Below are 17,236 nucleotides of genomic sequence, written 5' to 3'. Positions count from 1 at the left end.
CTTTTTGTTATTGATTCCAAAAGAGGGGTATGAAAGAAACAAATGCAGCTCAAAAAGGGGGAACAAAGGGTAAAGTGTTTAGATAGCAGAACGAATTGCCTTCGTCATTTCAATCTTTGAAACAATGCCCGGTACAAACAATCAACAATTATAACAAAGAAATCATACATAATATCTCTTGACTACATCGGAATTGATGGCCATGTCTGTGCATTTTCCTTCGATATCTGTTAAACATAGAGCACCATTGGACAATACTCTGGTCACAATGAATGGCCCTTGCCAATTCGGGGCGAACTTGCCTTTTGCTTCAACCTGATGTGGAAGGATACGTTTCAGCACTTGTTGACCCACTTCAAACTTTCGGGGACGCACCCTTTTGTTGTATGCTCTTGCCATTCTCTTTTGATATAACTGGCCATGATATACTGCTGCCAATCTTTTTTCATCAATCAAGTTCAATTGCTCAAAACGGGTTTTGACCCACTCATCATCATCAATCTTAGCCTCAACGACAATCCGAAGGGAAGGGATTTCAACTTCTGCAAGTATTACTACTTTAGTGCCATATACCAACAAATAAGGAGTCGCGCCTACCGAAATACGAATAGTAGTGCGATATCCCAACAACGCAAATGGTAATTTTTCGTGCCATTGCCTCGAACCTTCTACCATTTTCCGAAGTATCTTCTTTATGTTTTTGTTGGCTGCCTCGACTGCTCCATTCGCCTTGGGATGATATGGGGTAGAATTGCGATGTGTAATCTTATACTGTTGACATACCTCTTCCATCAAGTTACTGTTAATATTAGCACCATTATCTGTGATGATCACCTTTGGGATTCCGAATCGACATATGATATTTGAGTGAACAAAATCGACCACTGCTTTCTTGGTCACCGATTTGAAAGTTTTGGCCTCAACCCACTTGGTGAAATAATCAATGGCTACCAGAATGAACCTGTGCCCGTTGGATGCTGCTGGCTCAATTGGTCCAATGACATCCATGCCCCAAGCAACGAAGGGCCATGGTGCCGACATCGTGTGCAATTTCGATGGTGGAGAATGAATCAAATCTTCGTGTATCTGGCACTGATGACATTTGCGCACAAAATTGATACAATCTCGCTCCATGGTAAGACAATAATAACCTGCTCGGAGAATTTTCTTTGCCAACACATATCCGCTCATATGTTGTCTGCAGACTCCCGAATGTACTTCGGACATGACAGCCATAGCCTGTTTAGCATCTATGCATCTTAATAATCCAAGGTCTGGTGTTCTCTTATACAAAACTCCTCCACTTAATAAGAATCCATTTGCCAACCGTCGAATCGTTATATTTTGATCCCTAGTGGCTTGCACTGGATATATCCCCATTCTAATGTACTCCTTGATATCGTGGAACCATGGTTTGTCATCAAGTTCTTATTCAATCATGTTACTGTAAGCATGCTGATCTCGGACTTGAATATGCAGAGGATCGACATAAGCTTTGTCCGGATGGTGCAACATTGATGCCAGTGTAGCCAAAGCATCGGCGACCTCATTATGGACCCTTGGAATATGCTTGAACTCCACTGATCGAAACCGTTGACAAAGATCATGTAAACATTGTCGGTACGGTATGAGCTTCAAGTCTCGCATTTCCCATTCTCCTTGAATTTGATGTACCAGAAGATCCGAGTCTCCCAAGACCAAGACTTCCTGGATATCCATGTCTGCAGCTAGCCTTAGTCCCAAAATACAGGCTTCATACTCAGCCATATTGTTGGTGCAATAAAACCGAAGCTGAGCCATAACAAGATAGTGATGCCCTATTTCAGAAATAAGCACAACTCCTATTCCGACTCCTTTCATGTTGGCAGCCCCATCAAAGAAAAGTTTCCAGCCTGATTTTTCAATTTGCTCCAGTTCATTGATATGCATCACTTCTTCATCGGGAAAATAAGTTCTCAATGGCTCATAATCTTCATCGACCGGGTTTTCGGCTAAATGATCGGCCAACGCTTGGGCTTTCATTGCAGTCCGAGTCACATAGATGATGTCAAACTCTGTGAGCAAGACTTGCCACTTCGCAAGTCTTCCTGTCGGCATAGGCTTTTGAAAGATATACTTCAACGGATCCAAGCCCGAAATGAGGTAAGTAGTGTAGGATGACAAATAATGTTTCAATTTCTGAGCCACCCAAGTTAGGGCACAACATGTCCTTTCCAGATGAGTGTACTTAACCTCATAAGCCGTGAACTTCTTGCTAAGATAATAGATGGCCTGTTCCTTTCTGCCGGTGATGTCATGCTGCCCCAGTACACAACCAAATGAATTTTCCAAGACTGTTAAATAAAGAATCAAAGGTCTTTCTGGCTCTGGCGGAACCAGCACAGGTGTGTTTGACAAGTATCCTTTTATCTTATCAAATGCTTCTTGACACTCATCAGTCCACTTGACCGCAACATCCTTCTTCAACAATTTGAAAATAGGCTCACAAGTTGTCGTGAGATGAGCAATAAACCTGCTGATGTAGTCCAACCTCCCTAACAGACTCATCACTTCAGTCTTGTTCCTCGGAGGTGGCAATTCTTGGATGGCTTTGATCTTTGATGGGTCCAACTCAATGCCTCGTCTACTGACTATGAATCCCAACAGCTTTCTGGATGGAACACCAAATGCGCACTTGGCAGGGTTAAGCTTGAGGTTGTACCTGCGAAGTCTCAGGAAGAAATTCCTCAAATCCCCAACGTGGTTGGCCTGATGCTTTGATTTTATGATCACATCATCCACGTACACCTCAATCTCCTTATGTATCATATCATGAAACACTGTAGTCATTGCTCTCATGTAAGTTGCCCCGGCGTTCTTCAAACCAAATGGCATTACCCGGTAGCAGTAAGTTCCCCATGGTGTGATGAATGCCGTCTTTTCTGCATCTTCTTCATCCATTAGAATATGATGATACCCTGCATAACAATCCACAAAAGATCCAATCTCATGCTTGGAACAATTATCGATCAAAATGTGGATATTGGGTAGTGGGAAGTTATCCTTCGGACTTGCTTTGTTGAGATTGCGGTAATCGATGCATACTCTGATCTTGTCGTCCTTCTTTGGCACATGTACGACATTATCCAACCTAACAGGATATCGAGTGACCCGAATAACCTTTGCATCCAACTGCTTGGTGATTTCTTCTTTAATCTTCACACTCATATCAGTTGTGAATTTCCTCAACTTTTGCTTGACGGGAGGAAACGCTGGATCAGTGGGCAATTTGTGGACCACTAAATCAGTGCTCAAACCTGGCATGTCGTCATATGACCATGCAAAAACATCTTTGAATTCGATGAGTGCTTTGGTTAACTCTTCCCGAATCTTTGGCTCGAGGTGGACACTTATTTTAGTCTCTCGGATATTATCTGTGTCTCCCAAATTGACGGCTTCTGTATCATTCAGGTTGGGTTTGGGTTTTTCTTCGAAGTAAATTAACTCCTTACTAATCTCTTCGAAGGCCTCATCCTCATTGTATTCTGATTCGTAATCACAATCTACTTCTTGAACTATTATTTCGGAATCAGATTGATTTTTAAGACTGGGCTGGGGATTTCTTATGCATGCCATATCATTAGAGCCAGTGTAAAAAGAACTGTACAGAAAAGAAAAGAAAAACAAAAGAAAAATTATCAGGAATGATAAAGAAAGGGAAACTGCATTTCATTGAATGATGGAAGATAACGAGGTTTGCACACTTCAAACAGACTGAAAGATAAAAATCTGGATTACAACCCTGGAATGATCCAAACAAACTAAAGGAAAATCAAAATAAACTACCAAGACTCCTTTCGAATGGGGAGAGGAGTGACTTTCCAATCATTAAGCTTTGTTTGTGGCCCAACGAATTGAATTTCTGCATTGTTAGGATCTTCACCACTTTCCACCATGTTCACACCGTCAAACAACTTTTCAAATCTTTCAATTAACTCCTCGTCAGGATTAATCATAGAACTGGAAATTGTTTTTACTGGGCGACTTCTGGTACCGGACTTGACAAATGATTTGGAAAGACGTGGGACTGGCTTTGGAAGGACCCATGCCTTCTGTTTTAGCTTTCTGGCCTTTCTTATGTCTGCGGCAGTGGGCTTGAATCCCAAACGAAATGTTCCCAAGTTTTCGGGAAGAAACACCGACTGTATGATGCCTTGCAAAGACGAGCCCAAACCTTTACCGAGTAAAAAACCATTCTTCAACATCTCATAGGCTACCATGACTGATGCGGCGGCTATCTTTGGTTTTGGAATGTATTTCCCCTCTGGAACTTTCTCTACCAACATCGTGTCAGAAACCTGGTAGACCCATGGTCCCTGGTCATCTTCCACTTCAATGACTGGTACAATGGCATTGCTGCGAGCACATAAACTGTCTTCCCCATGCACAACTATTTCTTGTCTATCCCATTCAAATTTGACTACCTGGTGTAGTGTTGATGGGACTGCTTTAGCGACATGGATCCATGGTCGACCCAATAGTAAATTATAGGAAACAGCTATATCCAGCACCTGAAACTCCATTGTGAACTCGACTGGCCCTATCGTCAGCTCCAGCACTATGTACCCAACCGAATCTTTACCTCCGCCGTCAAATCCCCGCATGCAAATACTGTTCTTATGGATCCTCTCATCTTCTATTTTCAACTTGCTTAGAGTGGAGAGAGGACAGATGTTTGCGCTTGACCCGCTGTCAACCAATACCCGGGTCACCACAGAGTTTTCACATTTTAATGTGAGGTAAAGAGCTCTGTTGTGCTCAGTACCTTCTACAGGCAATTCATCATCAGAAAACGTGACTCTGTTTGCTTCGAAGATTTTGTTGGCTATTTTTTCCAAGTGATTCACGGAGATCTTATCGGGAACGTGTGCCTCATTCAAGATCTTCATTAAAGCTTGACGGTGCTCGTCCAAATGGATCAATAATGACAATAGGGAAATTTGAGCGGGCGTCTTTCTTAATTGTTCCACGATAGAGTAGTCATGCAGCTTCATCTTCCTCAAGAATTCTTCTGCTTCTTCTTCAGTTACGACTTTCTTTATTAGTACTGGATTATTTTTAGCTCTTCTTAACTCCTCGAGAGTAAAACACCTTCCCGAGCGAGTCAAACCCTGTACTTCACAGATTTCTTCTTTGACTTCCTTGCCTTTGTACATCACCGTTACCTGTTCGTAATTCCATGGGATAGCCTTGCTGTTGATTATTGGTAACTGGGTTACCGGCTTGATAATAACCCGATCTGCGCGGGCTCCTTCCACGATTATGATAGGTTTGCTGGCCGCTCCCGGTACAATCACCTTCACCCCTTCCTGTTTCATTGCAACTTTGCTTAAAGACCCCTTCTCAACTGCCACAGATGGCTCAACACTCTTTTTGCTCTGCTTGAGCACCAACTTCTCATTTGCTGATTGTTCATCTGTCTTGACTCCACTAGACCGAATCATCATGACGGTCTGTGATGGCTTCTTGGGTTCTCCCTCCGCATGCACTGTTTCGATCATATTCGCCTCCTGGTGGACTGGCATTGGATTCTTGTTAATATTGGGCACCTCGGGAGCTTGAACTTCAATTCTATTGGTATCAATAAGCTCCTGTATCGCATTTTTCAAGTGCCAGCACCTTTCTATATCATGACCCGGAGTACTAGAACAATATTCACAGCTGACAGTATAGTCAAGATTCTTTGGAGGAGGATTTGGCAGTTTGGACTGTATCGGCCTTAGCATATCTAGCTGTTTTAGCCTGTGAAACAGACTGGTGTATGATTCTCCCAACGGAGTAAAGGTTTTCTTTTTCTACAACCTTTCACCCTTGAGTGCTTGACTAGGCCTGAAACTTGGTTCGGGAGTGTTTTGGTAGGCTCGTGGATGTGGATAAGTATTTGGTAGGACAGGAGCACGCCATTGAGCGTGGGCAGGAGGTTGGTTGTATGCTTGTGCATGGTGTACGGAAAAATGAGGTTCTGGTGGGGGATAGTAGTGTTGGGGTGGATTGTGGTGATAAGTTTGTTGGTGGGGTCGAGGTTGATTGTAGTGGTAAGGTGAACCTCTGGATCCGGACCAAGTTCCTGAATCAACTATTGTTGCTTCCTCTCTCTTCTTATTCCCAATCCCTCCTATGCCGCCTTGAATAGCCTGAGTAGTTGCTTTGATAGCCGAATAGCTCATGATTTTATTCGACTTGAGGCCTTCTTCTACCATGCCCCCCATCTTTACTACTTCGTTGAATGACTTTCCCACAGCTGAGACCAAATGGCCATAGTAAGTAGGTTCCAAAGCCTGTAGGAAGTAATCTACCATCTCACTTTCCTTCATTGGGGGATCTACTCTTGCTGCTTGCTCCCTCCATCGGAAACCATATTCTCTGAAGCTTTCACCGTGCTTCTTCTCAAGTTTAGTCAAGGACAGTCGATCTGGAATGATCTCAAGATTGTATTGGAAGTGACAAGCAAATGCTTGCGCCAGATCATCCCATGTGTACCATCTCCCATGGTCTTGGCGGGTATACCATTCCAATGCTGATCCACTCAAACTCTGACTGAAGTAAGCCATTAACAATTCATCTTTTCCTCCAGCTCCCCTCATCTTGCTGCAAAAACCCCTCAAGTGGGCTACTGGATCGCCGTGCCCGTTGTATAGATCGAACTTGGGCATCTTGAAACCTGCCGGTAATTGCACATTCGGGAACAGACATAGGTCCTTGTAGGCTACGCTGACTTGCCCTCCCAACCCCCGCATGTCTCTGAATGATTATTCTAAGCTTTTAACTTTCCTGAACATCTCCTCCTGTTCGGTATTTTTGACTGGTTTATCAGCTTCTATCGGGAGGTCAAAGCGAGGAGTATATGAATGGGTTTCTAGAGGTTTGAAAGTGGGTTCCGAAGGGTAGTATTGGTTGTCCTGGGCCTAGAAAATAGACTCGCTAGGAGATTTGTGGAGTGTAGCTGGTGGAGGTGCTACGAAGACAGGAGTTACTGGTGGAGGATGGTATGGAATTGGTTTAGGGGGTGGAGATTGTGGTGTATGAGAAGTGGTGCCCCAGTAGTGCTGGTAAATGGGAAAGCTCGGGGATAGATCGGTGGCAGGATGATCCTGAGTTTGAGCCGGTGGTGGGGTGGAAACAGGGTTAACAGGGTAAGCTGGGGGTGATTGTCCTTTAGACCAGGCCTGATACATCTCGGCCATCTATTGCGTAAGTTTGAGCATCTCCTCTTTCATTTTACTGACGTCCAACTCCTCTACCTCAACACTTGTGTCGACATCCCGGATAGATATGATTTCTAGTATTGGTTCTTTTGATCTGGTTTGGTAATGATAATGTGCCAGTATACTCTAGATAAACTAACTACTTGAATTCTCTGGAATAATGACAACAAAACTTGTTAGTGATCAGAGTTTTAACAAATAAACAACCACATATAGGGATGCAATGCACCTAGGCAATTAGTCATTTCTACCATGTATTTGCTCGGTTGCTTGTGTCATCCCAGCTTTTCCTGACCTTTCCCTTTTATTGTCGCCTATCTTTTATTCCCTCCCTTTTTTTCATTTTATTCTTTTCTTTTGGTTGTGGTCGAATCTTATGAAGATTGCCTACGTATCATGATTCTGCATGAATCAGACCGAGCGTAGTTCTGGTGGAAACAATTATTGTTACTTTTATTTATTTTAACAAACGAAATAGTACAAAGACAGAAATGACATTACATTTGGACAACACTTTAAGAAAATGGTTTAAAAGACTCAACATGGACTTAAACTAAAACATGACTATTATATGAAAAGTTCCAACAACTATGACTACGCTTTACTCCATAATCTTTTGCTTTTAATCACTGGAACATCTGCTCACGGTGGGGCTTGACCCGGCTGACCTCCTAGTGTACGGTACATCCTCTCTAACTCCATTGCCAAATGACGGGCAAAAGTAGGTGCGTGCTCTAGAAACCTTTCATAATCCATCCCTTGGCAGTTCACGTAACTTTGAGAAGTATAAACGGCCAAATCATGGATTTGTGCTCTGAAATCTTGGAGATTTTCGTCTTAGTTTTGCAATCGCTGTTGGCGAGTGGTGGCTATATCTATTATGTGGTCTTCGCGATCTAAAGCTGACTCCAATTGAGCTCGAAGTCTGGCCTGATCGAGTCTTGCCTGTGCTCTCTCCCTATCAATATCTGCGTGCTGATGTTCTCTATTGTACCTTCTCATTTCTTCCAACTGTGCATGGAGTTGAGCTTCTGAATGTATCCAATAGTTCTTCTCTCTATTGAATTGAGCCATTTCTTCTTCACATCTCATTACTTGGCGTTCCTTACTAGATTTGGCCTCCTCATTTAGCTGTATGATTTTTTCCTTAGCTTTGTCTAACGCCTTTTCAGTCTTTGTCAATATGGAGTCATAATCTTGCATTTTTTCCATCAGATTGGCAATGATTTTCTAATCTTTCCAACTTCTCACTGGCGCTTCAAAGGCTTTCTTCATCTGTTGAAACTGAGCGCGGAGAGTTTTATTTTCGCTAATCAGACTCTTCTTTTCACCTTCTGTTTCTTGTGCTTGTAAGTCTCTCTCCAAATAGAGGTTCCTTAGGCTTTCTTCTAAGGCATGAATAGTTGCTTTGTACCCCTTTTCTTTTTCTCCCCAAGCCAACCGTTCTTGGATTTTGTCATCAAAGGCTTGAACATGCGGTCTTTTTATGGGCCTTCTAGGATCAGGTTCTGGTGCATCATCCACACGAGATCTTTTCTCAAACCACCTAGCATAGCCCAGATTTATCTCACCTTTCTCAGGATCTGGAACTTGGGTATCATCTTTCAAGTACCGACAACCATTCCAAATCCGCTGGATTAAAGCCTCAGGGAGAGTGGCTTCGGGGTGTAGCTCAATCACTTGCACACTCAAATCTTCATCATTAGGCACCACTTGGTATCTCCCTAACTGCCTTAGAACTCTCTGTGGCGCATACGGCTGGACACTTCTTAAACCCAACAACAACAAATAACTCTTTAAGGTTGACATGTGTATCACCTCTCTTACCGGGAGCCATCCCAAAGTCCACTCAATTTGACTTGCCATTAAAGATCTTAAGTGGGATATCCAGGCTTCCACCCCTTCTGGAGATTTATAATCTTTTATTCTTTCTTCATAACTCTCGATGAAATTGTCCTTGCTTGGACCATACTGCATGAACTTGGGGTGATGTCGGAGATGTTCAGTCAACCACATTTGCAACAAAATATTGCACCCTTCGAAGAATTTTGCCCTGGATTTACACAAAGTCAACGCCCGATAAATGTCTGAGAGAATGATCGGGGCAAGAGTGTGATGTTCTTTGGTAGTGAGGACTTGTACGACTCTGGCTATGCGAATATCAATCGTCCGCTCTTTGTTTGGGAAGACCATGATTCCTAGAAAAGCCACCATGAAAGCGAAGCGACGGTGAATCTGCCAGGTGTCCTTGTTTTGTTTGTTAGTAAGGCTCTTTTCATGAATTTCAAATCCATCCGGCTTTCCGAACCTTGAATATAGGAAGTTGAAAGAACAACACCCTTTGACAACGTTGCTTTTTCTGATTTGATTACTGATATTCGGAAGACCAAAGAATCGGTGTACTGAGGGAGCCTTTGGGAATATAAGATTCTGGTTTCTCAAATCTCCGTCAAAACCGGAATATCCATCTATTTCTTCTAATGTGGGAGTAAGCTCAAAATCATAGAAGCGAAAGACATTGTGAACAGGGTCCCAAAAAGTCACTAGTGCCGTAATCAAATCATCGCGTGGTTTAACTTCCATAATAACTGTGAGAGATCCCAAATACTTAATGACCCATTTCTGACCATCTCCTCCTAACTCACGCCACCACATCTGAAGCCGAAATAGAAACTCATCTGCATCTGTGAATGGTGGGTTTTGGACGATGCTCATTTTGTACCTGGGAGTGATTTTAATTTTTTTTTTTTAAAAACAAAATCAAGACTCATTTTGAAAAAAAAAATCATTAAAAAAAAAACTTCGATGAAGAAGCTTTAAAGGTTGTGTTTGCTAACCGACAAATTTTTTTCTTTTTTTTGAAACAACCAAAGGCGGCTGTTCTTGCAAAAACAGCCTTCTGACGCCCTTTTGGGGACATTTGGCATATTCTGGACAAGCATGACATCGCCTTACTTATGACAACACAATGACATTTATGTACCCACATTTTTAATGATTTATTAACTATTTTTTTTAAATAGTTGGGCCCGATGTGGGTTGCCTACGTATCTCATATCTGGCGAGAATCAAACTTACGTAGTTCGTAATAATAAAACTACTTTTAAAAGAAACACAACATTTCCTTTTCTTTTCAAAATTTTGACAGAATTTCAACATATTTTGGAAATTATTTTTTCAAAAACAGCCAATTTTCTTTCTCGGCTCTCACATTGATTTTCCTTTTCTAACTTTTCCCTATAAGCTGGTCAACATGCAAATCCGAAACAAATGAATGCACAAGTAGTAAGTAGGATGCATCAGGATGGTCTTTTCATTTCGGGTATACCTATCCTAGACAGACCCAACCCCTGTGTTGAGTCTCCAAAGTCAAATGCACATGATGCAAACAAACGTTCCTACTAGGGATCCGACATGAAGCTGAGTTATTCTAAGTGTAAAACCTAGGGTATACTGTTCTAGACCTAGCTTACCCAAGCGGACAGCTTGAGCCGAAGTGGGGGCAACGTACCGGGAGCACGAAAGTCTACCCGGCCTAGTTACTTGGCCCAACTTCGTTCTATTTGGTATGACTTCTAACAGAAAGGTGGGCCACGCGCACGTGTGCTCCATAAATTCAGAAGACTCACAAAGAAAAAGGGTTTCATAACAATTTATATATACAGTTCAGATAATATCAAAGTGGTAAAAAATAACATTTAGCACATTAAGCCCAGACATGTGAATAAACCAGATAATAAATAAAGCCAAATATAACAATTATTCTAAGCTCAAATTCTTGAACCCTGAACCAGAGATTCTGGGTTAGATCCCCAGCGGAGTCGCCAGAGCTGTCACACCTCCTTTTTTCCTACACCCTATAAAGGGTATAAGAGAGTTTTTCCAATTAAAGGACAATCGAAACGGGATTATTTACATTAAATTCAGAGTTGCCACTTGGGATAATTTATGGTGTCCCAAGTCACCGGTTAGAATCCCGAATCGAGGAAAATATTGACTCTGTATTATAGTCCGCGAGCCAGAAATTCAGGTAAGGAATTCTGTTAACCCGGGAGAAGGTGTTAGGCACTCCCGAATTCCGTGGTTCTAGCACGGTCGCTTAACAATTTATACTTGGCTTAAATTATTTAATTACGTGTTTAGAAACTGCATTCATTTTACCTTTACCGCTTTTAACTACGTGATTTGCTCGTACTTAAAGAATTATCGTGTTACGCATACATATACTCGTGTGGTTTGGCGTGTCAAGAGTCATGTCACGCGTACGTGTACACAATTCACAACACTTAATTTATTAAAAAAAAAACTTAGTCAAAGTCGTGCGGACGCGTACCTTAATTTATTTTGAAAATCGTAATTATGTCACGCGAACATGTACGCAATCACGATGATTGATTTATTAAGATCATACCTAAAAGCATACTATCGATTTGATTCTGATGTAAATATGTGGATGTAAGATTTTTATAGATCAACAGTGAGCCTTCCTCATTCTCACATTTTGGGATTAAATTTTTTTTAAAAAAAATTAAATACTCGCAGTCTTAAGAACTATGTTAACAGAAAACAAAAATATTACCACACAAAGCGACAAACTTTGCTAACAGAAAACTGAGCAAAACGAAAAATGAAACTTTATAGTCTTTTGATATTAAAACAAAACTTCAAACAAGCTACCTAGAGCACTTTATGAATTATATATCTTAAGCACATAATCTTTCTCTAGCACATAATCTTTCTTCTCCCTTCTTTTTTTTTTAAAAATAAAACATTCCTACCAAATTAACACTTAGAAATTTCCAACTTTCATGGCTAGGTAGTTAAAAATTATAAATGTTTAATTAGAGAAGACAAACTTTTCTTTATGTAAAAGAAACTTACTACAATCTTATAAAGAAAGTTTATTATAGTTTATAGTCTATTCACAAGAATGATTAGAAAAAGTTAACCTATTTGTGACTTAAGGATGCTATAACACTATTTTTGTCCATAATTAACAACTCTTTATTACTATTTTAAAAGTTTGGCCGTAATTGCGCGAACCTAAAACAAACTACGTACATTTGTCATTTTTGTATGATTAAATGGTAGGCGGCATACCTCGGACTATATGAGCTAATTTAATTTAATAACCTCCGAAAACCCATTTTTTATTATTAAGAAGGTTTGCTCGAAGTTGCGCGAACGCATACTCCGAATTTAGTTTTTAGAATTGTAATCATGCCACGCGAACGTGTGCGCAATCACAATTGTATTTTAAACGGCCTTAGAGGTTTTTCTACGAATATTCAACAATTATCCCTAAATCAAGTTAGGATTGCTAAGGCCTTAAGTTATGGGCCAGCTACATTGTGAACAACAAATGGGCTAATTCGAGGCGCATGGATTTGCAGCCCAGAAATGTTAATGTGGAGAAGGGCCTGGCAGCTTATTTGCTAGGCCCATATTCTTTTGCTTGAAATTACATCTTTTAAATCCGGTCACATGACCAGTTCGAATATCCAGGCGAGCTGGACATAATCCCCAAGAATTAGCACAAACCATTGTCCAAAACCTGATTTCTTAAAGCCCAAAGCTATTTCTCTAATAATTCATTTGAAACTCCCTCGCAAAGAATCATACCACCGGGCATGTATTAAAACTAACGATTGAATTATGAAGACTAACAGTAAAGCTATGATCCGAATCCAGCAAACTTTAGCGGAATAAAATAAATTTCGATATAAGAACAGACAAAGACAACAAAACCCCAACTTCTGAAAATAAACCTTACGATGAACACATTAGAACAAATGCATATTCCCTAAAAAATGCAGGTAGGTCCTAGCAAATTCTCCTCAGTAACCAAACCTATATCATGAAGAGCATGGACTGAACCACATTTTTACATTTTTTGAAAGGTTATACAAGTGCTAGAAATCAGATCCGATGGGACAACCAGCAAATCAAACCATTGAGAGCCACAATCAGAATTTGCACCTAGAATAATGTACCGCTTGCACAATGCGAAACATGGCAGATTTTCAGCTAAACAATTATAGATGAACATGATACAGGGAAGGTCAAACTCCTCTACATATTCTAACAGTTTCCCAAAGACATGAGTGACATTCATGAACAATACATAGGTGTGGCTGAGCTTAGCATTGACTTACATCACTGTAATAGTCCAATAGTCTAACATTATTGATAACACATTGGTGCAAATACCAAGTCTGAAAAGGAAATAGACTACAAACTATATGACTAACTACTCATAATGATTAACGAGATAAATGTGCAGAAATCACAAGAAAAACAATAGCTTCTGTTTGAAAGAACAAAACAATCATTTCAGCTTGATTTCATAGGCTTCTGGTCTAGATTTACTTCAAGGTTCAAATGTCCTTACATACCTGGAAATAAAAGTCGAAAAGAGGTAAGATCAGCAGTAATAACAACAACAATCACAAGCAGCAACAACAACCCCAATCAAACAATATCTCATACAACTTTAAACCAAATTTGAAGACCAATTCTAAACCTTTCTCACTCAGGTGAGTTGAAATTGTTTCAGAAGTTTAAAATAATTCTCAATCAGTGAAAGGAGTAGAAGAAGATAATAATAATATAAGAAAATAGAAAAAATTAAAATCAGGAAATCTACCTCCAAATATTTGAATACTGTCTCTAATTAGGCCTTTGATTTTCTTCGAATTTGTGGCCGGAATAGACCTTAATCGAGTGTTCTCGACTGAGAACACACAACTAAGGTTGATTTCGATCTCAAATCTTCAAGCATCTAACGATTTGGATTTTTGGGATTTGGGGTTTGTTTTTTTCAAATCCAGATTCGAGGGGTTTCAAGGGTAATCGAGGGAAACTGGTGATGGATTAGGTATGAGGGGGTCAAGGCGGTTGTGTGGTGTTAATTTGGAGTCGATTGGGTAGGTTAGGGTTCAGGGGTCCGAACTTCGATCCAAGATTCGAATAGTTATGGGGTGATTCGAGGAAAAGGGAGTGGGGATTTGGCATGAGGAGATGAAGGGGAATCGATGGTGTTAATTTGGGGTTGTTTGGGCCACCGGGACCGCCGTGAGGCGATTTTCGGTGGGCGGAGGGCGGTGGTGTGAGGCGGTGAGAGACAGGGGTGTCTCTGGACAACAAAGGAGGGGGGTCCTGAGAGGGGTAAGGGTTTGGGGGGTTTGATATATTAAATGTTTGATTTAATTAGGGCCGTTGGATGATTGGAATCCAACGGCTCTGATTAAATCATAAATGGAAACGAGGTCGTTTTGGTTTCAACTGGGGCGGTCCGGGTGTGGGAACGAGTCGGGGTTTGGGAAATGGGGTGAGAATCTGGTCCGTTTGATCAAATTAATTCAACGGCCCAGATTAAAGCATGTCCAAACGACGTCGTTTGGTTTAGTCTGGTGACGGACCGGGTTGGGACGGGTTTGGGCCGGACCGGGGGGGGGGGGGTTCAGGTGTATTTGATTTGGGCCTCTTGAATTAAATTGAATTTGGCTCAAATCTGACTTCCTTCGCTTTCATTAATTCTTTTTCTTTTCTTTTCTTCTTTTTTCTTTCAAAAATTAAACTTAAAAATCCTAAATTAAATTATAGAAGACCTAAATTAGCTCAAAAATATTAATTAACTTTAAATAACACCTATCACAAATAATTAAACACTTAAATTAAAAGAAAATCACACAATTTGACCAAAATACAAAAATATGTTATTTTTTGTGAATTTTCATTTTTGTAAAACACCTAATTATTAATTAATTCTAAAAAATGTAAAAATCAAATCTTAAATGCAAATGCTATATTTTTGGTATTTTTGATGCATTAATAAAATTAAACATGCACACAAATATATGCAAACAATCAGAAAAATCACACAATAATTCCTAAAATAACACATAATTAAAGCCAAGACCTAATTTTGGGAATTATTTTTGGAGTAATTCGTATGAGGCAAAATTCACGTGCTCACAGACACAAATCCCGAAATTACCAAAGCCCGACCCCCGGGCTCACGTCTCGGAATTCGATAAAATTTACATCAATAGGTTCCTTATCTCCCCACGAGTTCATACATATCAAAAGTACCAAAATCTGACCACAATAGGTCGGATTTTCCCAAGTCTAGGTCTCCAATACCAAGCCCTAGTTTTTTCCCAATTTTAACCCTTAAATTCCATTAATTTTAGCTCTAATCCGTGAAATAATACCACAGGGACGAGTTTTAGGTCCAAAATCCTTACCTCAATGAAGTTCCCTTGAAATATCGCTTCAAAATCGTCCAAAAAGCTCCAAAGCCGAGTCAAAAATGGTGGAATAGCTCAAAAATCACGAAGGAAACAATTTATACCTTCTGGCCCAGACATTTTCGCATCTGCGGCCAATTTACCGCTTTTGCGGTACCGCATTTGCGGTCAACCAACCACTTCTGCAGTTTTGACTTAAGTTCCATTCTTCCGCATCTGCGATGAAATATCCGCATCTACGACATCGCAAGTGCGATCCTCCAAACTACTTTTGCGGTTTCTACCTCCCTAGATCATTTCTGCTTCTGCGGCTCCCATCCTCGCATCTGCGGCATCGCACCTGCGGTCCCTAATCCGCAGGTGCGGAAATACCAGAAGCAGAAAAATCTGCAACTTCACAAAATCTCAAACTTCCCCGGGTCGACCATCCGAAATCACCCCGAGGCCCTCGGGACCTCAACCAAAAGCTCAAACATATCTCATAACCTTATTCAAACTTGTACCAATCTTCAAAACACCTCAAACAACATCAAATCAACCAAAACACATCAGATTCAAGCCTAAGTTTCCAAAAATCTTCCGAATTCCGCTTTTGATCAAAAACCCAATCAAATCACATCCAAATGACCTGAAATTTTGCACACACATCCCAAATGACACAACAGAACTATTTCAACTCTCAGAATTTCATTCCGACCCCTATATCAAAATCTCGCCTACCAACCAGAAATTGCCAAATATCAACTTTTCCAATTCAAGCCTAAATCTACTCCGAACCTCCAAAACTCATTTCGATCACGCTCTTAAGTCTCAAATCACCTCCTGAAGCTAACCGAACCATCAAAACTCACATCCGAGCCCTCCAACACATAAGTCAACATCCGATTGACTTTTTCAACTTAAGCTTCTTCAAAAGAGACTAAGTGTCTCAAACCTTACCAAATCTTTTCTGAACTCGTGCCAACCAGCTCGATCACACACAAAACCGATAGACGCTATAAGAAGCAGAGATGTAGAAAATGGAGTGGTAACTCATGAGACAACTGGCCGGGTCGTCACACCTGGTTCTCTATCAGTTCCCACAGAACACACACAATAAGAGATAGTAAATAACACAGGAAAGTTTTACGTGAAAAACTGTCAGCTCACGGGATTAAAAATCATAACCTACACTCATAGGATTTTAACTTCACTACTGAGCAAACTTCACATTACAAACTATTGTAACCTAGAAATTAAACTCCTAATAATCCCTCACTCACTTTTAATAACTCTATTACAGGCCTCTTCGTAATAACTCTATTACAAAGCTCACAACTTGACTAAGTCTAGCCAAGACACAAACAAAAGGTTTATGATCTTACAAATAGTTTCTTACTCAATGCTTCTAGCTAAGCTGAGTAGGATTACAAGTAGATCGCTTAAACAAAGTTACAACACAACTAAGGACATGTGATAACACGCTGTGGGAAACTGGTCCTTTGTTCTATTGTTCTTTGTTCTTGAAGCCTTGAATATCACTTGCAAGATGGCAACACACTTGACAGAACACTTGATTAATTTCAGGATATGCAAGTGTGTATATTTCCTTTTCTTCATGTTGATAATATACAAGTGATGTCACTTGGATAATGCAAGAAATTATCCGGTACAAGGCATTCCCCATAAAGTGACAGTCGCATTGTTTGCACTGTTGTGTGTGTGCAGAGGAACAGTTGTAGCAACTTTACAGTTGTGGTG

At 40.6% G+C, this 17,236-nt stretch overlaps 1 protein-coding gene across 1 annotated transcript; it reads right to left on the bottom strand.

The window, feature by feature from the left end:
- Positions 1 to 3,602: 3,602 nt before the first annotated feature.
- Positions 3,603 to 9,959, bottom strand: LOC138877985 (uncharacterized). The gene is made up of 2 exons (XM_070157636.1): positions 8,564 to 9,959; positions 3,603 to 3,640 (listed from the first exon to the last, which is right to left on the bottom strand). Exons 1-2 carry the CDS (start codon positions 9,957 to 9,959, stop codon positions 3,603 to 3,605), a joined length of 1,434 nt encoding a protein of 477 aa, XP_070013737.1.
- Between the last annotated feature and the right edge of the window lie 7,277 nt (positions 9,960 to 17,236).

Source organism: Nicotiana sylvestris, chromosome 9, assembly GCF_000393655.2.
Source record: "Nicotiana sylvestris chromosome 9, ASM39365v2, whole genome shotgun sequence".
In the NCBI taxonomy this organism is placed as follows: Eukaryota; Viridiplantae; Streptophyta; class Magnoliopsida; order Solanales; family Solanaceae; genus Nicotiana; species Nicotiana sylvestris.
Note: the sequence above shows the minus strand (reverse complement) of the source record. Positions and strands in the feature narration are given on the sequence as shown.